The sequence below is a fragment of the Cricetulus griseus genome, assembly GCF_003668045.3.
Source record: "Cricetulus griseus strain 17A/GY chromosome 1 unlocalized genomic scaffold, alternate assembly CriGri-PICRH-1.0 chr1_0, whole genome shotgun sequence".
NCBI classification, from domain to species: Eukaryota; Metazoa; Chordata; class Mammalia; order Rodentia; family Cricetidae; genus Cricetulus; species Cricetulus griseus.
In genome coordinates, this window is record NW_023276806.1 from 128,971,688 (window position 1) to 128,994,385 (window position 22,698).

Genomic DNA, 22,698 nt, shown 5'->3' on the forward strand with positions numbered 1-22,698 from the left:
ATTCCCCTTTTAGACTAAAGAAGAAGGTTTTAAGCCTGATGCAAAAACTAAGCACAATGGTAACAAATGTCAAGTATACTCCAGGAAAAGGAAAGGTAAGCATACACAAATTAAAACCTACTACCATTGAGAGCAACACTGAGCGATAGATACAAACTACATCCCTCCCTACTACCCACTCTGTCCTGAGCTTCAGAGGGACAGAAAGAAGCCAAACCCTCAAGATGAGAGAGAGCAGCACTCAATAAAGTCACCAGAGTTTTTATTGTCAAATACTTTTTTAATAAATAGACAAAAACCACTAGGCTGGAACAGCACACTAAGGTCAGAGGACAGGGTGGACTAGGGAGGGGAGAGCCCCTGAGACAGTGACATGATCTCCCTGACCCTCTGTCTAAGGCACTTTGGGGAAGACATGGTATTCAGGGCAGCTGAGAGAAGGAGATCAGGACCCCTACTCCCCATTCTGCATCAGGACAGGCCTGCCCTTCCAGCCATGCCCCACAGCCCATCCCTGAAATGCCCCCTCGTCTCACAGCATTCTAAGGGGAAGTTGGAGGGGGAGTTCTCACAGTGGGAGAGGTCTGTGCCCCTGAGGAAGTAGAGGCTGCCATATCTCAATGTGACACCAACAACCTACTTCACTATCTCCATCCCAAGGGTGGAAGGGACACACAGGCCTGGAACAAGGACAGTTAGGCAGTGACTGGCACGGGAGTTCCATCAGGACCCAGATCAGGGTGCCAATCAGCATCCAAGATGGGGTGTGCATCAGAGCCCTCCCACTGGGAGTTGCCCCAGTTACTCCTCTGGATGGTGCCTGTCTTCTCCTCCTTGAACTGCTGTCGGTCTTCCCGAAGGATCTTCACCGCGTGGTACTGGGGCACAGTGGCCTCGGGGTGCTTTGCACGCTTGAAGAATCCCAGCTGTAAGGATACCAAGACAGGCCATGAGAAGCCTGCAGGGCTGAGGCCCCTTGAGGCACCTCACCATCCCTGAGCTAGAAAGAACCAGCTGAAACAAACGTGAGGTAGGCTGGCCAAATCCAAGCACAGTGGGCAGCTCCCAGTACCAGGATCCCAGTACCAGAATCCCAGGTTCTTATTCACAGCCAGAGAAAGACCAGAAGGAAACCCAAGGTACAAAACCCAGGAAATCACCCTTGGCCCCTGGAAGAGAGGCTTGAAGCTGATCAGGACTCCCAAGCTTTCCTCTCCCACCCAAGCTTCTTAAAGACCTCAGTAATGTCTCCTAGAACACAACAAGATCCAAGGGATATAGTGTCCCAGATCTCCCAGAATGGTGATCCATAGACATAGACTCGTGTGCTTGTACACGGATTAGCATTCCCTTAGGCCAGAGCCCTGCATCCATGAACACCAAGGTGGTGTTGGGCCCCTTGCATACTGAAACTCAGAACAGCCAAGACTCCTGCATGCTCAGACAGCACAGGGTCTCCTTGCACAATCATCTCTGCACACTCATCCCCACAGAAAAGACATGCATGGGACCCCACATGCCGACACTCCTAGCCTACTCACTCCCTGTGCATGCCGGGCTGTGTATGCTCACACTTATAATCCCACCTTTCTAATTACTTCTTACCTCAAATATTCAAACCCTCATCACACTTGTACCCATTCCTCTCTTTACCCTGCACATTCCTGACCTCCCCGCTTCCGAATGCTGGATCTGTAGTTAGACACACACATACACACACACATAGATATACACGTTTGCATACACACATGCACACACAGCAGTTACCCCACAGTCCCTGGACCCCCGGCTTCCATGGCCGAGGGCTGTACGGCCAGATGGGCTCGGTGATAGTTGGTTGGAAATGATGAGCTTGGACTGTTCCGATGGAAGAAGCCACACTGGGGTGTTGAGGGAGAAGGGGAAAGAGGCAGAGGATGGGAAGGCTGAGGCGGGAGGGGGCCTTTATATCTGCCTGTCTCCCTTCTATAGGAGTAGTGGATGGGACAGGCAGGCATCCTGAGGCCAATCCTGAAGGTATTAACCGTCTCCAGGACTGGGCAAGTTCTCAGTGGCATTGATGACACTCCAGAGCTGGTTCACTGGTGATGCACACTTGTCAAATAGCAGGCGGGCAGGGCAGTCTACAGAGTCCCAAGGATGTGTTTGGTTCTGCACAAGCCCCATGTGTAGCATGTGGCTCAGGGGTGGGTCCTCTGCACTGACACGTGCATGTGTGTGCTTTTATGTTGAGCCAACAGGATTCTGTTACAGATCTATGTTCTATCAGATCAAGAATGGTTCCATATGTAGCAGCGCCCAGCAGTTCCCTGGAGCTAGTGCTCCAATGTTGCTGGCCTTGATCACAGCTTCCTTCCCAACCTTGGATGCCATACTCTGGTTAAATTGAACAACACTTTCCTACCCCTGTGGCTTTATCCACCTGGGTTATGCTGCAAGTCTCACATTCCACTCACGCCATCTACCCGCATCCCTATCCTACCACTTCACCATCTAAGGCCCAGCTCCAGGAGACCATCCTCTAAAGACTTCCTTCCTCTGTGTTCCCACCATGCCAACTCAACCCCTTCTGCCTTGTCCTTAACTACAAGACTCTCCCACTCCCACTAAATACACAGTCCTTGAGGGCAAGATATGTCCTGGAGTCAACTCTGAAATATCCAAGGCTAACGGAGTTTGGTAGAGTTGCCAGATAAATGCATGTGTGGGTGAGAGACTAACCACCTTACTCTAATTCTGGTTCACACTGGTTCCAGCCCTCCCCAATCCTCACCTTCCACAACAGCAGCACAAGCAGGGCCAGCACCAGCAGCCCAGCCAGCACTGCCAAGAGGATGACCCACCAGGGGACTCCTTCTGCAACCACAGCCATGGGGTCCAAGTACACCATTACTGGGATCTGAGAAACAAGAAGTTAACAGGGCAAAAGCTGGAGTGAGCGGGAAGGGGAGAGCCCCTACCCACCCCATCCTCCAGCCTGACAACGTACCGTTGTGGATGCATCTCTGAGCAACAAGTTCTTGATAGAGGACTTCACTGTGATGTTGGCTCGGACAATCACTTCCAGGGACTTCACAGCTATGTACTCCTAATAGATCAGGAAGGAGACCTCTAAAATGCCCATGTTCCCCTCAACCTTCTCCAGCCAGAGACTACAAATGGAATGGTGCCAGTGCAGAGGGTGTCTCTGCCTGGTTTGGCTTTAGAGGGTGATGCATTTGGACAGGGAAGAGGTAAAAGTAAGCTCCAGGGGGGATTTTTGCAGAAGACGCCCAGCTGAAACCCCAGCAGTGCCCTCACCTCCAGGAAGGTGCTGTTCCAGAGGCGGCCCCAGACATGCAGCACGGCCACACGATCAAAGCTGTAGAGTGGGCAGCTGAAGACCACACACTTGGCCGTGCCCTGGGCGCAGTCCTAGGGACAAGGATATGCAGGACCCTGAGCCAACAGGCACATGAGTTTGCTGTGTCTCTCATACCCTTCATCTGACCTCGAACTCCTCTCCTCCAGGAAGTCTTCCCGAGCTAACCCTCTGGCCTAAATAGCTACCTACCTCAAATCTGTACTACTTGGCTTTGAAACACATTGGGAGGGGTCTTTCATATCCCAGCCACAGGCAGAGTAGCTTTCTGAGTTGATACCTACTCAACTTATTGTCTCAATTATTAAACACTCAGTACCTACCTCAGTAAGCACCAAATCTACTGCAAGGTGCTTTCTTTTTGAGCCAGAATCTCACTGTGTAACCCAAACTAGCCTGAAATTTATTCTTCTACCTAGACTTCTAAGTGCTGGGATTGATCTGATGTGGCATCGGTGTTTTTCAGAAGAAGAAACTGAGTCTCAAGAAAGTCTCCAGCCTACTTCAGGTCACAGAGCTAGCAAAGCTATCCAGTGATGCCCAGACATAGTGGTACCGCACACCTTTAATCCCAGCCCTCAGGAGGCAGAGACAGGTCTACAGAGTGAATTCAGGACAACCAGGGTGACATAGTAAGACTCTGTCTCAAAAAGAGGGAAGAAGAGAGGGAGGGAGGGAAGGAGGGAGGGAGGGAGGGAGGGAGGGAGGGAGGGAGGGAACACATCTAGTTAGTGACAGAGCACAGATACATATTTGGCAAAGCCATGTTCCCACTCTAAACTCAAACTCACTGTGGGAGAGGCTGCCTATGAGCTACTGGGACCAGGAGACTCACAAACCCTTCCTTCCAAGCCTGACTTCAACCCAGTTGCCTGAAAGTTACCTTTAGTCATCATTCACCACAATTCACACACATAAGAATGGCTTGAGAGTGTTTGGAGTCTTAAAAAAAAACATTTTCTGAGTGGGGAGGGTGCTTGCTACTGCACACATGTGGAAGTCACAGGATGGCTTACAGGAGTTGGATCTCTGCTTCCACCATGTGGGTCCCGGGGATGGAACTCAAGTCTTCAGGCTTGGCAGCACGCACCCTTACTCGCTGAGACATCTCTCTAGCATCCTTTTGGAATCTTTTAGTCTTTTCTTTTTCTACTTTTGAGTAATTCAGAACTCTTCGATCAGTTTGTTGAAAAGCAAGGCTATCTGCCTTATTTTATATAAAAGAATCCAAATGCAGAGGCTGGAGAGATGACTCAGCAGTTAAGAGCACTGACTATGCATGCAGAGAACCTGTGTTGTGTACAGCACACACACAGCAGCTCACGACCATCCCTAACTCCAGTTCCAGGGGATACAATGTCTTCTTCTGACCTCCACAGGTACCAGGAACACACATGGCAAGTGTGTGTGTGTGTGTGTGTGTGTGTGTGTGTGTGTGTGTGTGTGTATGTAAGCAAAATGCTCATTAACATAAAATAAATCTTTTTAAAATATTTCATAAAAAATCTAAAAACCAGATGACAGTGGTACACACCTTTAATCCCAGCACTCTGGAGGCAGAGTCAGGAGGATCTCTGAGTTCAAGGCCATCGGGGACTACAGAGTAAGTTCCAGGACAGCAGGGACTACACAGGGAAATCCTGTGTTGAAAACCATTTATATATATATATATATATATATATATGTGTGTGTGTGTGTGTGTGTGTGTGTGTGTGTGTGTGTGTGTGTGTACGTATGTAATATATGAGGTGAAATTAGCCAGGTACAGATAGAAAAATGTCACATGATCTCCCAAACGTAGACTTTAAAGAAGGTGCTGCGCACATGTATTTTACATACATATATGTAAAACACTCATGCACATAAAATTTTAAAATAATAAAATCATTTAAAAGACAAATAAAGCCATAAAAAGTAAATAATAAATGCATGCACAGGGGTGTATGCTTGTAATTCCAGCATCTGAGAAGAAATAAAAGGATTCCAATTTGGAAGGATGCCCGGGCTGCATAGCACTGCGTGCCTTCCTCTCTCAAAAGAATGAAGAGCTGGGCTGTAGTTCAGTAGGAGAGTGCCTGTCTGGCGTAGACAAGGCCCTAGTTTGGTCTCCAGCCCTGCTAAGTGAAGTATTTTATGTAATGATGCGCTGCTTGATTCTAAAATAAAAATAAGCACAATTAATAAGTAACTAGATATGGTGGCACATGCTTGCAATCCTAGCCCTGGGAAGGCTGAGGTAGCATTGCCATGAGTTCAAGACTGTTTCTAAACTGGGCATGGTGGCACATGCCTTTTATCCCAGCACTCGGAAGGCAGGCGGGTCTCTGTAAATTTGAGGACAGCCTGGTCTAAGTAGCAAGTTCTGGGCCATCCAGAGAGACCCTGTCTCCAAATAAAAGAAAAAAAAACTATGTTTTTAAATAAAGAAGTAAAAGAAACTATTTCAAAGTTCTTGTTAAACAGGGAGTCTCTCGGAGCTGTAAGTCCTGAGGAGAAGGAGGGACTAGATATATCCTACAGCAGCTGCTACTCCAGACGCACAGCCTGCCAGTGATGTTAGGTATCAGAGGGGCACACGGAGGCTTCCGCCCAGAAAAAGGACAAGGTGTGACAGAGTTTGCCAGCTGCTTACAGCCACCGGCCAAGGATCTCCGGGGCTGTCCTGACCATCCTGCCTAGGTTTAGCTCCGCCTGCAGTGTCTCTAACTGACATCTATACCACATTCTCACTGTCAGCACCGCCCTAGGAGGAACCCATCACAGAGTGTTCAACAAATCCAGCTAAAAACCAAAACTGTGTGGGAAACTGTTCAAAGGGGAAAGACAACGTAACCAATCTTGTGTATATACCTAATTATGAGAACATAGGATCATAATCTTAATTGTGAGAGCATGGAATGCTGAGCCTGGTGGCACATGTCTGTAATCCCAGCACTCGGGAGACAGAGGCAGATGGATCTCTGTGGCATTGGCATTGTCCAGCTTGGTCTACAGAATGAGTTCCGGGACAACCAAAGATACACAGAGAAACCCAGATTCCGGCCCGGGGGAGGGTGGCAGCAAGAGGCCGAGTCCACCCCAGTCCTTATAAAATGTGATGTTTTATATAAATGAGCAGGATTGGTTGCTTGGATGCCTAGCTGGTCCTGGAGTAGACACTGGGAGTTGCAGGGTCTGAGGTGTCAGGAGCAGCCTCACAGGTACTGTCTGGCTCCAGATGGGATGCAGGCTGTCTGACTGTCTGTCCCTGGTGTTTGGGCTCCAGTGTGCCTTGTCAGACTGATCTCCACGGATGACCAGATCCCTGACATTCTGTGCACCGGTGATGGTCTCCTCTACCGCACATGAACCCCCACTGTGGCTGCGCTGTAGTCATGCTGCCCTTACCAGGGTGACATTTCTCTTCCTCTCAGCAGAGGACACTGGCCACCAGGATGTGCTGCTGGGCTCCAACTTCTCTGGAGGCTCCTGCGGCTCCGGTTGCTCCAGCTCTCGCCGCCTCCTATCCCTGCTGTCCACATCCTGGACAGGGAACAGGAAAGAGCAGTGAGGGTCCCCCCTAAGATGCAACCCTAAGATAGCATCTCCTTCCCCACCACCCACACATAACACCCCCACCCACGCTGCATGACAACGCTCCCATCTTCTACCCTGCCTGCCCTGCCGAAGCCTCACCAGGCGGAGGATGTTGGGTCTTGGAGAGCAGATCCCTTTCTTCCCAGGCCCCTGTCCGCCCTCCAGCTCTACCCGCATGGGGTACAGCAGCCACTTCCCATTGGCAATCTCGTGGGGCCACATGATGTTGAGGAAGGCAGAGCCCAGGGTGTTGAGCGACTGGCCTTGATTGGAGACCTATGGGCCCAAAGCAGTGTGTGAAAAAAATGAAGCTCAGATTCTGAGTGGACCCTACACCACAGAGAGAGAGGCAAGGCTGGTGTGGAAGACACCTCGCTCAGGAAGCTTGGGAAGTGTAGCAGCATCCAATGTTGCACAGTCTAGACCAGACTGGGCATTGCTCTCTCCTCATAGCAAACCATGAAAATCTGAGCAAGTGTGAGGGGATCTAGAACAAGCCAGGGCAAAGGCTTTAAAAACAAACAAACAAAAAGATTTATTTAATATGTATACAGTGTTCTGTCTGCATGCATGCCTGCAGGCCAGAAGAAGACACCGGATCTCATTACAGATGGTTGTGAGCCACCATGTGATTGCTGGGAATTGAACTCAGGTCCTCTGGAAGAACAACCTGTGCTCTTAACCTATGAGCCATCTCTCCAGCCCCAGGGCAAAGTATTAATGAAAGCTATAGACTCTGCCCAAGACCTCATTTCCAGCTGAGGCCACAGTGGAACCATTCCTCTGAGTTCTCAATGCCTCTCGGACCTGCAGGCCACATTATGGCCTGCCCAGACGATTCACTGAGACACCAGCACCAGCATGTGCTTAGAGCCATGTCTGCCCAGTGCAGAGGCCTGGAACCCCTGGGCCACCATGCTGCCACGTGGGGAAAGAGCCCATGCCTTGAGACGTGTCTCAACAGCCTCTTCTCTGGGGCCACACAACAGGATGCTTACCGTGATCTCATACTTGACTTTGCTGCCCACGTCCCTCTCAGATCGCATGGCACTCTCACCTTTCACCACGCCAGAGAAGAAGAGTTGTTGGGGAGTAGCCACCCTGGTTGTGGGGAGATGAAAAGAGGGGCTGAGGAGGCCTGGGGTGTGGCCAAATGGAGCCAGCCCAGAGAGTAAGGCCGGGTAAGGCAGAGCCCAACAAAACCCAAGCCAGGGACTAGGAGTGGCAGATGGACCCATTCAAGCCAACACCTACCCTGAAATGGACAGCGGCAACTCAATGAAGACTTGAGCTCGAACAGAAACTGGATGCAGCTCCTGCTCACTGATCCTGGCATGCAAACGTGGGAAGGCATGGGCACAGCTGGCACAGGAACCTCCCTGAGGCACTTGAAGCCTTTCAAAGTAACCCAAAGTAAGCCTGCCTCCCTCCCCAAGCCTTACGTGGCCAACAGCAACTCCACCTCCAACTCTGTGGTCTCAATTGTGATTCCAGAGGTGCTGAGGAGGAGGTAGAAAGTGACCTGCCAATTGTGGGGTGACAGGTGAGTTGGGGGGGTGGCTGGGTCTTAAGGATTGGCCACTTAGAGAAAAGGCTAGATATGCCAACCTGGGCACCTCTCTTCATAGGGTTCCCCAGCTCACACTCGACATGAGAGGCATTCTCATTGGACAGGCAGAGCGGCTTCTCCTAGATCAGGGAGGGAAAGACAGGTCAGTTTGGGCTGCTGAAGCCCCTAAGATCCAACCTCATGTGAATACACAATAGAGTTTTACTCAGTCATAAAGAAGAACAAAAGTATGTTATATGCAGGAAAATGGACGGAACTGGAGATCACCGCATTAAGCAAAACAAGCCAGACTCAAAGAAGCAAACATCACATTTTCTCTCATATAAGAAATCTAGCTGGGTGGCGGTGGTGGCGCACGCCTTTAATCCCAACACTCAGGAGGCAGAGACAGGTGGATCTCTGTGAGTTCGAGACCAGCCTGATCTACAGAGTAAGTTCGAGGACAGGCTCCAAAGCTATGGAGAAACCCTGTCTCAAAAAAAAAATTAAAGACAAGAAATCTAATTTTAATATCTATGTGACATAAAAGTAGAAGAGGAACTGTATGGGGAGAGGAGAGGCTCTAAGAAAGGTAGTAGAAAAAATTAATACTGCAGATTCTGTGGAATGTGTGTGGTGGAGCATGCCTGTAACCCTGGCCCCTAGGAAGGTGAGGCAGGAGGACTGCCATTAGTTCAAAGACAGCTTGGGCTACAGAGAGAAATTTGTCTTAAATAAATGCATGAACCAAGCTTGGTACTTAGTGATGCAAACCATTAATCCTAACACTCTGGAGGCAGAGGCAGGTGGATCTCTGTGAGTTTGTGGCCAGCCTGGTCTACAAGAGCAGGCTCTAGGCCAAGATCACATAGTAAGACCTCGTCTCAAACACACACACACAGAGAGAAGAGAGACTGTGTTGGGAGAGAGAAGTGGTCTAAAGGTTAATACTGGAGGCAGAAAGACAAATATCATGTTTTCTCCAAAAATACACATAAACTGCCTGGCGGTGGTGGTGCATGCCTTTAATCCCAGCACTCGGGAGACAGAGGAAGAGTAATGGGAGTGACTATAATGAGCTAAGTGCAGTGATATACAGGTTTGAAAATATCAAAAGACCTATAACTACTAAAAAAAAAAAAAGTCACAGAAAGAAAAAATAAAGGAACCCCTGATGGAGGAAGTACTTCTGTGTATGTTTATCTTATTGATTATTGAATAAAATACTGTTTGGCCAATGAGACAGCAAGTTAGACGAGACTAGAAGTCAAAGAGGATTCTGGGAAATGCAATAGAGAAGTGCTGATCCAGGCAGGAAATGACATAGCAAGGAGACTCATATTTAAGCGAAGGAGAAACAGGAAGGGCCCCTTTTTCCCGTTCACCTCCTCCAGCAGCAGGATGTGAGCCACTGGCAAGGAGGGACGCCAATAAGGCATCCAATAAGATAAGTCTTATAAAATATATAGATTTATGATAATTGAGACTGAGCTAACAGATGAGGAATCCTAGTCATTGGCCAAGCAGCTTTGAACCTAATACAAGTTTCTGTGTATTTATTTGGGCCTAACTTGGGCAGGCGGCTAGCGTAAAGCTTACAGGTGGCGATGGGGCTCAGCGGCTTTTGGCGGAAAGATTTACCATAACAAACCCCCTGTGCCCTGCCCCAGGTTCTTACCGCAGAGTCCAGGGCCCGGACGCCTGAGTAGTGCAACGAGGTTGGTAGGGTGACCAGGAGCTGGGCTTCGTGGGCATCATCTCCATCTGCCTGAGGACGGGCTGGGTCCGAGGGCAGGTTGGTGATCGTCAGCTCCAGGCCTATGAATGGCTGCCCACTCAGTGCAAACAGGGCTGTCATTCCATCCACATCCCTGGAGGACGGGACCCAACTCACTGTAGGATCTGAACCTCCCACCACCTCTCAGTCCCCAATCAAGTCCACGCTGTCTCTCCTCCCACTCCAGGTCCCTCAAACCACACACAAGCCAGCTTTCAGTGTGCAAATGAGTCAGGGAAACCTCCATCCTTACAATAACTCCACCCCTCTGGGCCTCTACTCTCCACCCACAACATGGAGCCAATCATCCCCACCTGGCAGAGGAGTGAACACTGTGATAAAGTGTCCATAAAATGCCTGGTATTTATTATACAGACTGGGAACGCTGTTCTCTGGTCAGGACCCTGTGGTACCAACCCTGACCCTCATCTCCATCTTCTGAATCAGAGCCCCTGTCTGACCCCTCTGAAGAGGCTTCCTCCACTTGCTGAGGCCTGGCCCTCTCCTCCCAGACACTCTTCCACCCGGCTCACATGGGCAGAGGCTGGAACTCTGTGTCGCTGATCCGAGAACAGAATCGGGCCTGGACCAGCTGCAGATTGCTCTGACAGATCTTATCTTCACCACAGCCTTGCTTCAGGAAGTGGATCTGAGGAGAGGGTTCAGGAGAAAATCATTTCTAAGGCTGAGATCAGATATGTCAGTCACCAAGGCACATGGTTATATTAGAGAAGCACAGGATTAAACAGCTCAAGGCCAACACCACATTTCCCAGTCCAGACTGTACATATTAGATTCCACACAGAGACTGTGAAAAACAGTGAAGGGGACCACCACCCGGCTGCTGAGAGAACCACCCAGCAAGCTGCATGCTGCCCCTTCCAGCCGAATGAGTGTGTGGTGATTTCAAAGCCTGGGTGTCCATCTCAGAAGACAACAGGCCTTGACTACCCCACCCGAACAGATAATGTCAGAGACACTGTCCTCTAAGGAAGGAGCCATTTTACCTTTGAGGTATGATATCACTTACATATATAGGGTTGTACTGGGGCTACATGTGTGGAAAAGCTTTGCAAGCTGCAAGTGGGCTTCACAGTGGATGTTCCAGGACCACTGTCCCTCCCAGCTCCCTTTCCCCCATGCTCACCTCTGTCCTCTGTGTGCTAGGCTGGTGAGCACTGAGAATGGGAGCCACAGGGGGGAGCCCCTGACCAGGAGCTTGTCGCTGCCACCGTAACCGAGGTGTTTGGAGACTATATTGTAGGGTCACCACGATGGCCCGAAGCTTGTCTTTGACATTTTCCTGGAAGGGAGAGATTGTTCCTCAACTGGAACAACCCCAAGCCCCAGCCCTGACCAAGGACCCCACCAGTATGCTGAAGACTCTCAAGCTTGGAAAGAAATTTGAGGGCGACAGAAATACAAGTGGGAAAGTAGTGAGAGTGAGAAAGAGAGAGCTTTCCCTTGGAGTGAGGACCAGACACCCATCACTGTGAAGTGCCAGACTTCACTTCACACATGTGTGGGCATTGGTTGGCCATGGCGGCTCATGCCTATAACCCTAGCACTCACAAAGCTAAGGAAGAAGGATCTCATATTTAGGCCAGTTTGGCATCCGTGTGTGTGTGTGTGTGTGTGTGTGTGTGTGTGTGTGTGTGTGCGCGCGTAGAAGCCAGAAGAGTATCGGGACTCCTGGAGCTGGAGTTGCAGGGCATTACTGCCACCCAAGATGGATATGGGACCCAAACCTGGGTCACCAGAAAGAGCAGGACAATCTCTTAATTGTTGAGCATCTTTCTAGCTCCTTGGAGCCCAGGGCTTACTACAAGGCGTGGGTGTGCTAGAGAAGAGGCAAGGAAAAGACATGCAATAACGCTGTCACTTGGAGACCAGAAGGCAGCATCCACCTGCAGCTGGAACATGGCGTCTCCACAGACTCGGTCCTGTTGGTGCTTCAGCCACACAGTGCCTGAGGATTGGTGCTTGAGGTCATCCAGGCCTCGGCTCAGGAAAGTCACTCGCGGAACCTGGCCCCGGAGTCTCCGGTCTGTGTCCCCATCTAACGTATAATCCAGGGCTGTGGCATGGAGGGAGAAGAGGGAAGTCGGTGAACTGAGGACCCAGTTCCTGGGGTGCCCTCCTCTCTACCCTGGAAGCCATCTGAGAGAGCTGTGGGTAAGGACCCCACTCACCCACAACAGGGCTGTAGCTGCTGGGCACTGCGGTATAGCTGAAACAGATCCTGATGTCCACACTGTGGGGCAAAGTGGGGGCTCCTGAGCAAACAAGACCCCAACCCCACCTCTGCCACAGCCCAGACCCAAATTAGGGAAGACAGGCAGGGGAAGCGAGCAGCGCTGGCACCCTCCTCCTCGGCACTCCCTTCTAGTCTCGCCTCACCAGACTAAGCGTCCACCAGCGCAGTTGGGCTGTTCTAGATCAATGGCTCTCGGAGCAATGAAGATCTCTTGGGAGACATGAAGAACAGGTCTGGCCCTGGGCATGGAGAGTTCATTGGGTAGGAAAGGAGAGAATGTGAGGCTAGGAACACTCTGAAGGACCCGGTGCGAGACTAGAAAGAAGCCAGAGCTGCAAGGAGGGTCTGATAGCCCGGAGGCTCACCTGAACAGCGCAGCAGTATCAGCCAGGGAACCCACGAGCAGGTCTGGGTAGTAGTTTCCGTCCACATCCAGGCCACCAGACAGGGAGTAACCAAAGCTCTTGATGCTCACGGCCTCACCCTCCAGCACCTGGAGACCAGCAGTCCTTGGACCCCACCTTTTCCCAACCCTCCCTACCCTGCCCTTTGCAGCCCTTACTCCACCCAGGACCACCCCACTCATCAATACCTCCCCTCACCTGTGAAGGTTTGACAACCATCCCCAGGCTGCTCCCGTGGTAGATAAAGACTTTTCCATCTCCATCAAAGGGAGCGCCCACGGCAATATCTGGGGGCATAAGAGGAGGCACTGTGAGGCTGTGGAGGGCAATGGACAAGGTCCATAACTAATTTTCCTTGTTCAGTCGTGCAGTGTACTAGCTTCGTTGAGGAGCTATATACATCATTTTAAATCTACTTGGCCACTCCCTCCAGAAATCTCTAGCTCAACTGGACTAAGTTATAAAATCCCCTGATCTCCATTCCAACCCCCTTCTTGGCCCCTTTCCCCACGCTAAGCTTTCCCAATCCCAGTCACACCTGGGAAGCCATCCTGGTTGAGGTCTCCCAAAACAGCCAAGCTGATCCCAAACATGGAGTCAGGGGAGCCACAGATCCGGAGAGGAGGGGTGTGTGTCCAGCGGCCACCCTGGTTCATGTACACATACACAGCACCTCCCAGCTCTTTTTGGCGCTCAAAGAAGTAAGGGGCACCCACAATCAGGTCTGGCCAGCTGTGGAATCGGGGGACAATATGGGCCCTCTAGACCAAGGGAGTCAGGACAGAGTGCAGCGGAAGCCACTCCTGGACCCAGGGGCACACGCCTCTCCCTCTCTCACCGGTCATTGTTAAGATCAGCCACAGCCAGTGAGTAGCCAAAGCCAGAGGTCAAGCGCTCCCCAGATAGCACAACCTCAGGTATCAGGCGGCTGGCGCTATCCTTGCGCAGAATGACCACAGCCCCCTTGTGGTTGGCACGGGGGGCCCCTGCCACAAAACTCAGCTCTTCGGCACGCAAGAGACCCTTCGCAGAGTCAATGGAGAAACCTAGGTGAGGAGATCGCTTACTGTGAGTGATTCTCCAAGAGGCAGAAGCCAGAGTATTCCCCTGGAGCCACAAGGAAGAGTTGCTTCCCAGTCACCACCACTGCGTCTGGAGTATCCTCCCATCATCCCCCCACCAGGGCCTAGAAATCCTTATAGCCCTCCTTCTTGGTCAGAGACACGGGGTATGATATGGAGGTGTCATGGAGCAGAGAAAGGCATTGACAGAGAAGCCTTGGTGACTTGCTAAGAGGGGCTGGGCATAGCAATGGGAGTTAACACCAGAGCCACCTCCATCCATGCCCAACCTGGGGAGGTGGAGGAGAGGGATACCCCTCCTATTCTGCACACCCTGGAGGTCCACTGACACCCAATGCACCTTCTTTGCCCCCATCTTCCCTACCCTGCCAGGGGAGGAAGTCTTTACAAGGGGACAAGGAAGAGCTTGCTTCACCCAAATGTTTCCTGGGCCTGGCTTCCTCCTTGTTGATATGCTGAAGAGGACATAAACTGCTATGAGGGGCTCACCACCAGGCTAGAGCTTTCTCCAACATAAGCCCAATATCCACCACCAGAGGAAGTTCCCGGGAGGTCAAAACTGTCCTTCCAAGCAGGGTTAACCCTGGCCCCCTTCCCCCGTCCCAAGGCTACCACCTACGAGACCTCTTCTCAGGCCTGTCAATGTGCCTAATTCTCCTCCGCAGTTTGGGCCCAATATGTATTTCCCTGGACATATGTTGGGTGAGGGCAGGAAGAAAAGGATACTCCCTAGGAGGGAAGTGGGAAGGCCAGGGCCAAACCCCAGGGCCCAGGACATAGAAGCTTACAAACCTAAATAGCTATTCAAGGTCAAGTCTCCGGCTGGTCCTGTGAGCCGGTCTGCAGGGTCCAAAGTTTTATACACCAGCTGATCAGGGTCTGAGCTATCAATGTTGGTCACAAAAAGCAACCCTGTTGGGGGGGTGGGGTGGGGAGAGACACCAGGGAAAGGCCAGCAAGAGAAGGAAACACAGAGCAGGAAGAAAGAAAGAGAGAAAGGCCAGAAGAAGGTAAAAAGGGCAGAAGGAGAGGAAGAAAGTGAGAGAAACCAAGACGCCAGAGACAAAACGACAGAGATGGAGATAGGAGGATGGGAGTGTGGAGAGAGAGGAAAAGAGAATTAGAGTGGCTCTGGACCAGGGAGGGGTCCCTACCAAAGTAGCTGTTGGCAGGGACCGGAATGAGGCTGGGGTCTTGATCCTTCTCGCCCCCTGCCTCGTAGGGCCCATCATCCAGGTGTGCCAGGTCCGACGAGCCCTGCGCACAGAGCTCCACCCTGGCTGTGCCTGCAAAAACAGTCCTGTCAGTACTCAAGGCGGGAGAAAGGCGCACCCCTCACACAAGACACTCTATTAGACAAGCACACAGGGAAGCCCCTTCCCTCCTCTTCAGCCCCACCTCCACCATCTTCCTAGCCCAAGCTTCTAGTGTCCCCCAGACATGGCATCCATCATCACACTCACCGGAGTGTCAGCTCAGCCAGTGGCAGCGTGCAGAGACGGGAATGGCAGTGATGAGGTGTGAGCTGCTGTGTTGGAGCATGCAGGCCCTGGCCCAGCTGCACATGGGGGAACTCATGCCAACATGTAGATAAACACATGGCCATGCAGAGGGTAGGGACCCCCATTCATTTATGGGCTAGCAGGATGGGAGTGGTGGAAGGCACAGCAGTGCCCCAGGTCAATATGCCAATGAACTCATGGTCATGCTTGGCCGTGTGCTGCTGGCAGTCCCATCTCTGAGGTAAGAGGAGGTTTTGGTCTCCTCCACTGCCCTCCCCAGTGAATGACTCACCCTTCCAGTTATAGGTTCCTGGAGCCCCAAAGACGAGGTAGTGGCTATCAGGGGAGAAGGTGGCAGCTGTACCCTGCTGGCAGAATCCAAATTGTTCATGGCCCTGGGGGCGCCCCTCACAGAACTTCCACTCCCCACCATCCAACTCATCACGGATGGCCAGGTCCTCGCTTAGCACAAAGCAGCGACCAATCACATCCCGAGTCTCCAGGATCTGGTCCACTCTCTGCCGAGACTCATATCGGTGTGCACAGGTCTGTGAGAGAATTGGGAGGGAGGGTCAGATCATTCCCCCACATTTACCAGGGACCTACATGCTGCTCATATGTAGGTAGACTTTTGGCAGGCATACATACACACATACACACACACACACACACACACACACACACACACACACACACACTCATGCACACATCCACGGCATGCTCGCACAACCTTATGCCAGCATCACTTGAGCACCATCGCCCAGCCAGTGTAAGGTCCTTTTCCAGTATCCCATCTGTAGCCACTTGAAGAAAGATGGCTTTGCCTACATGCACCTGACTACTCACAGATGCGTAAGTAACAGCACATAGAGCATGTGCTTCCCTGATGGTGTGACAATCTTGAAGCGTGTGTGTGCACGCAGATGTGTGCAGGTGAACAAGCAATAGCAATACACATATATACATGTGTCAGGTGCACGTGAAAATTAGAAGACAACCTTGGGTGTCATTCTTCAGGATTTGTTCGCTTCTTTTGAGACAGAGTCTCTCACTGGGACCAGGGTCCTTCCAATTGGGCTAGATTGGCCAATAAGCCCCGGGGATCCTCCTGTCTCTGCCTCCCTATTGCAGGAGTTATAAGTACAACCTCCAAATGTTGCTTTTTTTTAGTGTTGATTCTAGGACTCCAACTCAGATGCTCATGCTTGCAGAGCAAGCACTTTACTGAGGCACCTTCCCAGACCTTTGTAAGTGTCATAACCTCCAAAAAGAACACCCCCTAACATCACTTCCGTGAGTATTACCTACTCTCAGAAGCATGGCTCGGCGCACCATGTTTGCAGTGGTCCTTTGTCTCTACTCTTCCTTTGGACTTACGGACTAGAAACTAGACCACTTAGTGAACATTGGTTGTATTCAGCCTCATGATGACTTCTACTGATAATTGTATTTCTGTGTATGTTAATAAAAGATACAGAAAGAAAGAATTGTCATAACTAAAAGGCATGGTGCCACACAATTTAAATCACAGCACTCAGGAAGCAGAGGGAGGAGGATCTCTTTGAGTCTCGGGGCCAGCTAGGGCTACATAGTGAGACTCTATCTTTTTTTAAGGTTTATTTATTTATTTATTATGTGTACAGTGTTCAATACCAAATCTCATTGCAGATGATTGTGAGCCACCATGTGGTTGCTGGGAATTGAACTCAGGACCTTTGGAAGAACAGTCAGTGTTCTTAATCGCTGAGCCATCTCTCCAGCCCCCAAGACTCTATCTTTAAAAGGCAAGAATTGCCATAGCTTTGTGGCAGCGCCAAGGCCTCCACTATCTTCTCATGTTCTTCTCTCAGAAACTAGCATAATGCCTGAAACTAAGAAAAGGTAAGAATCTGACAAATTCATGGATGAACAGATGAACAGAATGTTTTAAAGTTGATAAGGAAAGGGACTGTCTCTTACACTTCTGTGTATCACAATGGCTCTAGGGATCATTCCATGTGCCCAGCTTGTATTCTGTAGGTGTACCTACATGCACACAATGTACACATGTCATCATAACCTCTACATTGTCACAAGTAGTACTCACGACAATCTTGCCCCCGGGTCCCTGGCTCCGAACACTGACTCCCAACCACTGGTTCTCCTTGCTTTCCTTTTGCACATTAGCTGAAGCAAGACACTGGGTATCAGGGGAGGGGACAGGAGACAAAAGTCCTGCCCACCCCTCTTCACATGCTGCCCCAATTCCACAGTCCCAAGACCACACCTCCCCGGTCGATGTCCACTCTGTAGCAGTCCGTCTCCTCTAGGCTCAGGGGACAAGCAAAGAGACCTCCAGTGCGATTTGCTTGCTGCCCAGGAAGAGCCAGGGCCTGGGGAGCACCCACCAGCAGCCTGTAGGATGGGACAAGGGCTAGATTCAGAGGCCAGAGTACTCCAACTACCCCAGAGCTTCCCTGGCTCCAGCTCCTCGGTGCCAAGCAGGGTGTTCAAGTACTAAAGAGAAAAAAGTCATCTTTCTCAAATTCTGGCAAGGATGTGTTAAAAGACCTGGGCCTACAATCATAAGTATACTTACTCTGTACATAAAGGGCCAACAGAAAGAGTGTATATACACATGTAAATACATATGCCAGCCAGCGCAGCCTGCCAGCTTAAGAGAACTGCCTGTCCCTAGCACCTGTTCCCGGCAAGCCTCTCCGCCCCCTGCTTGGCCCCAGCCTCAGACTCTGCCCTCCTCCCTAACCCTGGTCCAGTTGAAACCCTGCCAGAGATGGCAAGAATGTGTGGGGCAAGAGCAACAGGCACACAGACTGGCACTGCAGTGGCTCAGGGACAGCTTCAGAGGCCAGAAGAGAGGCTAGAAATGGGCCCACTTCCCCTTCACCCTGTGTCCAGCAAACACCCTACCCACCGGTAGCTCTGCAAGCCCCAAACTCAGTCATGCCCACATCCAGAACCCCCCTTCCCTGTCCTACCTTCACCTCCCACATCCATGGCTTTCTCTCTTCCTCTCCCTTCACCCCTACCCCAGCCTTTTTCTCTTACTGCCCCCTGAGCCTTTTTTTTTTTCAGTTACAACTTTCTTGGCAGAACAATTTTCCATGACTACAGCCAAAGTGTCTTCCCCAGAGGGGGACTGCGCTGGGAATGGAGACTTCCTGGGCCCCCCAGGACTGGACCCAGAAGCTAGGAGTGGCTGGGAAGTGAGGCAAAGTAACTGATACCCAGATGGCAACAGAGACCCTCTCTCTTCAGGAAAGGCTCAAGAGTGTCCCGCAGCAGGACAAGCCCCAAGTCCTCTCTCCCCCACTCTTCCATGTCCCACCCTGGGGGTAAGTCGCACAACTGCCGGACAGTATTACAGACAGGCATCTGTGGGGCATTGAGCCAAACCTTGTAGGGTGGGGGAAAGGTTCCCACAACCCCTGCTGTCTCTTACTTAGCAGCTGTCACCTCACATCAGAGCCAGTGTCAAGCAGGGTCGGGGGAACGTGCAGTTGGAAAGATAGCTCGGCAGTCAGGATTACTTGCTACTCTTGCGGAGGACCTGGGTTCCAGTCCCAGCATCCACACCAGGTGGTTCACAACGGCCTGTAATTCCCACTCCAGGAGATCCAATGACCTCTGTGGGCACCCATACTCACATGCCACACATAAATGTATATGGGCACAGGGAACAAACACATAAATTTTTAAAAAATTAAAATTCATCTTTTCAGAGGTGGGATAAGGGATCTGGAGGGTGACTTAACATGTGCACTTGTTGCCCCTGAAGAGGATCTGGATTTTGTTCTCAGCACCCACAAGGCGGCTCACAACTCCAGCCCCAGGCTAGACAAGGAGGTTGGAAGAAACCTTTACCACTCTCTACTTGGATTCCTAGGAGATGAGCCACAGCTCATCTTGATCTCACAGTCCTGTAAGATAAGGGTTCCCATCTTCCAGATGAGCAAAGTCATTCAAATGCTTCAAGCAGCCTGCCCACATTTGGATCTCTATCTGCCTAATTATTTGGTCAGTCCACTCATTGCCAGGCCTGTTTTCAGAAGGCTGAAACCACTCCAGAAAAAGGAAGAGGAAGGAAAAGTGACACCCTAGGTAATCTAGGTGATGGTGTCCTGGAAAAGCAAACTCCAGCTTTCCTACAGGTTCACAGTGCCCCAGCCTGCAAATACAGAGGATGTCATCTGTTACACTGGTGTTGTCTGATTTGCCTTTGTGCTTGCCCCATTCGGAAGTGTGAGGGACTCATTTACTGGGCTCACACCTTTTGTCGGCTCACAGAGACACTCAGAGCCTCCACTGCTTAGTATGCGGCCGCACAGCCAAGGAAGTAGAAGTATGTGTGCGTTCAATGTTCACATCTCCCCTGAAGGTCAAGGGCAGAAAGGGGGAAGAAGTTCATATAGATGGAAGCTAAGTACCCACTCCCACTTCTGGAAGAAAGAACCCAGCCAGTTCCTCCTGGAACAAGAGCACCCCTTCACCTCTGCTCCAGCCACACTCTCCCTTCCTGGCTTCATCCCAGGAGCCCAACCACCCCCAGGCCTTCAGACAGAACAGTAACCACAGCTCCAGCTACTGCAAGGGGTAGGGGTGGGGGTGGTGTTGGCTCCTGGGTACAGAGTGAGCCTGGGGGTTCAATAAGTAGCACACTACTACTGTCTCCTACCAGAGCTTCAGCCCCAGTCCAGCCCCTCCCTGACCCAGTGCAGTCTGAGTGGCCCTCTGGGAAAGCTGCATGGCCAGGAAGGCTAGCTCAGCCTGGGGCCCCTTTGGCCAAGCCTCTGGAACCAGGATGCTGTAAATGTTGTTGTTCTCAAGCTCGATGAAGCCCAACACAAGAGCTCTGGCGCGACAAACACTTTCACAGCACTTGCTACAGGGCTTGTGCTATTCTAAATATTTTACATATATTAAGGACTCTGAATACCACCTCCAGCAACCCCATGTGATAGTGACATCATTTCATAGTTGATTAGAATGAGGTGACAAATACAGAGCAAAGTAAGGTTAGACCTCAAAGTGTTATCGCTAGGTTAGACTGAAAATAAATGAGGTCTTCTCAGTGGCGGGCAGCTTCTCGGTGACCCCACCCTCCACCCCAGTCAGAATGCCCCCTGCTGGAGCAAAATGGAGCCAGACAGTCAGGCCCCTCTGGGAATGCCCCCAACTTGGCTCTGAGAGAAAGAATCAGGGGCCACCTTCAGAGAAGGGGAAAATGACAAGAGACCAAGCTATTAAAAATAACCTAGAATTTGCCTGGAAATAACTCAGAGAGTTCAGCATGTCCTAAAAAGGCCTCTGGGCCTGGAACTCTAACAGATGGGGAAAGGAGGGAGGAAGGGAAGAAGGAAGGGATGAAGATGCGGCTTGAGGCATCAGTTGGTTTCTATTTTCCCAAAGGTTTAGAGAGTGAGTCCTTCTCCCAGGTGGCAGGAATAATGGAAGGAGAAAGATTAAGGCTACCCCCACCTCCAGTGGGTGAGGAAAAATAAACTGTTGTCCCTGCCTCCTGCCCCCAGACCAATAGTAAGGGGAGAAGACAGTCCCTGGGGACAGCATCGATCCCAGTAATGGCCACTTAAGTGTGGCTTATGCATTGGCTATGGGGGGGTGGGTGGGAATGCCCTTTGTCAGGAGGGAGTGAGAAGCTTTCTTTCTGTTCTTGCCTCCTTCCCTGTGTGGTAAGAACCAAGGATACGGAAAACACAGTCAGCTGCAAAATGTGTCTATCTACCAGGGGTCCTGAAAAGATAACAACTGTCCTCTACACTTCACTGCTCCTCGTCTTTCCCTACTACGGAGATTTCTGGGGTTGGACATTCCCTGAGGAGGAAAGGAAGCAGCTTGACATCTTTACTGGATCTTGCTGCTGCTGCTGCTGCTGCTGCTACTGCTGCTGCTGCTGCTGCTGCTGCTGCTGCTGGCAGTAGTGGTGACAGCTGCCACCATCCCTTGCTACTACTCAGAGTCTCTATTTTTCTGCCACGGTCTGTGACCAAACCATCACTGCAGATTGCCAGGCGCTCTGGGGTCTTCCTCTAGCCTCCCTGCTGTGGTGAGCCATACCACTCCTGGCTTCCCAGTGCCCTGCAGTCTCCACTCCATGCTATTTGTTTTCTCTCCTCTTTCCCTCCCATGGCACCCTCATCCTCTGTCCTTGCCCACTCCTTTCACCTATGCAGAAACAGAATGCTCAGCCCTCCCTGCCTGGAGCAGTTCGCCGCCGCCCTCCCCCCAGGAAAAAAAGGAACCAGAGACGCAGGGCTGGAGCAAGGATGCAAACTGATGGGAAAGGCAGAGGGGAGGAGGGTCTCTAGTAAGTGCATTGCTCTCCAACTCATCCCCGAGGCAAGAGTCTGAGTCTGGGGATCTGGACAAGACCATGCAAGACTTCAGGTTAGAGCATGGGATGCCTGTGGGCAGAATACGGTTGACAGATTGAGAGATGGGTAGGTGCAGAGTTGGGAGAAGAGTAGGTAGCCCAAGGCTTGAGCCTGGAGACTCCGGGCGGGTACGGTGACTCACCAGCTCTGGGGTCGAGGCTGTAATTGTCGGTGCAGGGCTACCGAAAAGCCGAAGAGGCTGCCAGGTTCGCCTTCCTTGCGCAGGGCGCCCATCACATCCAGATTGAAGGCGACAGCCCATGGTAAGAGCAGTCCAGCGAACAAGTATCTAAGAAGGCAGTAAATCCCAGGGGGCCGGAGGGAATCGCAGCTCGGAATCCTGCCCATGGGACCAACCCTGCGAGCGCTCGGTTAGTTCGAGGAGATCGTCGAGCGCCTAGAGCCCCCAGTTCTTCCCAGGAGTGTTTCTGGTTTCCGAAATCTAGCTGGTCTTTCACGAATCTTCCAATCTTTCGCCTTGGCACCCCTCTTAAGTCCTCCCCTCTCCGCTACCCCAGGACTAGCTATGTACAACTACTGCAGTGGGAGCGCCGGCGTGCGCTCCGGCTCCGCCTCCTCTCCGGGATGCCGCCCAGGCCCCGCCCCTACCACGCCCCCTGTCTCTCGCAGCAGATGGAGACTCGCGCGCATAACCTGGAATACCCAGACCCTCGGCTCCGGGTGGAAACTAGTCTAGCACCCGCCCCACCCTTGCACAGCGCACTTCTCCCTTTTCCAAAAAAGTGGAGGTTGCGCTCAGGAATGCGGAGAGAGAAATACGGCAGGAAGAGAGAACTG

At 51.4% G+C, this 22,698-nt stretch overlaps 1 protein-coding gene across 3 annotated transcripts; it reads right to left on the reverse strand.

Annotated features, from left to right (window-relative positions):
• Positions 1-245: 245 nt before the first annotated feature.
• Positions 246-22,481, reverse strand: Itga7 (integrin subunit alpha 7). Of its 3 annotated transcripts, XM_035450638.1 has the most exons (26): positions 22,043-22,481; positions 17,775-17,902; positions 17,595-17,674; positions 15,801-16,056; positions 15,161-15,292; positions 14,799-14,918; positions 13,763-13,970; positions 13,463-13,656; positions 13,123-13,211; positions 12,886-13,013; positions 12,664-12,759; positions 12,456-12,517; positions 12,171-12,340; positions 11,411-11,566; positions 10,797-10,912; positions 10,165-10,357; positions 8,546-8,626; positions 8,380-8,459; positions 8,192-8,266; positions 7,936-8,038; positions 7,037-7,213; positions 6,749-6,883; positions 3,301-3,414; positions 2,990-3,088; positions 2,774-2,899; positions 246-926 (listed from the first exon to the last, which is right to left on the reverse strand). In XM_035450638.1, exons 1-26 carry the CDS (start codon positions 22,246-22,248, stop codon positions 696-698), a joined length of 3,555 nt encoding a protein of 1,184 aa, XP_035306529.1. In that variant the 5' UTR covers positions 22,249-22,481; the 3' UTR covers positions 246-695. The 3 variants fall into 3 exon arrangements, with proteins under 3 accessions (XP_035306529.1, XP_027247916.1, XP_027247915.1); XM_027392115.2 differs by lacking the exon at positions 15,161-15,292 and having other exon boundaries at positions 22,043-22,480; XM_027392114.2 differs by lacking the exon at positions 14,799-14,918 and having other exon boundaries at positions 22,043-22,480.
• Between the last annotated feature and the right edge of the window lie 217 nt (positions 22,482-22,698).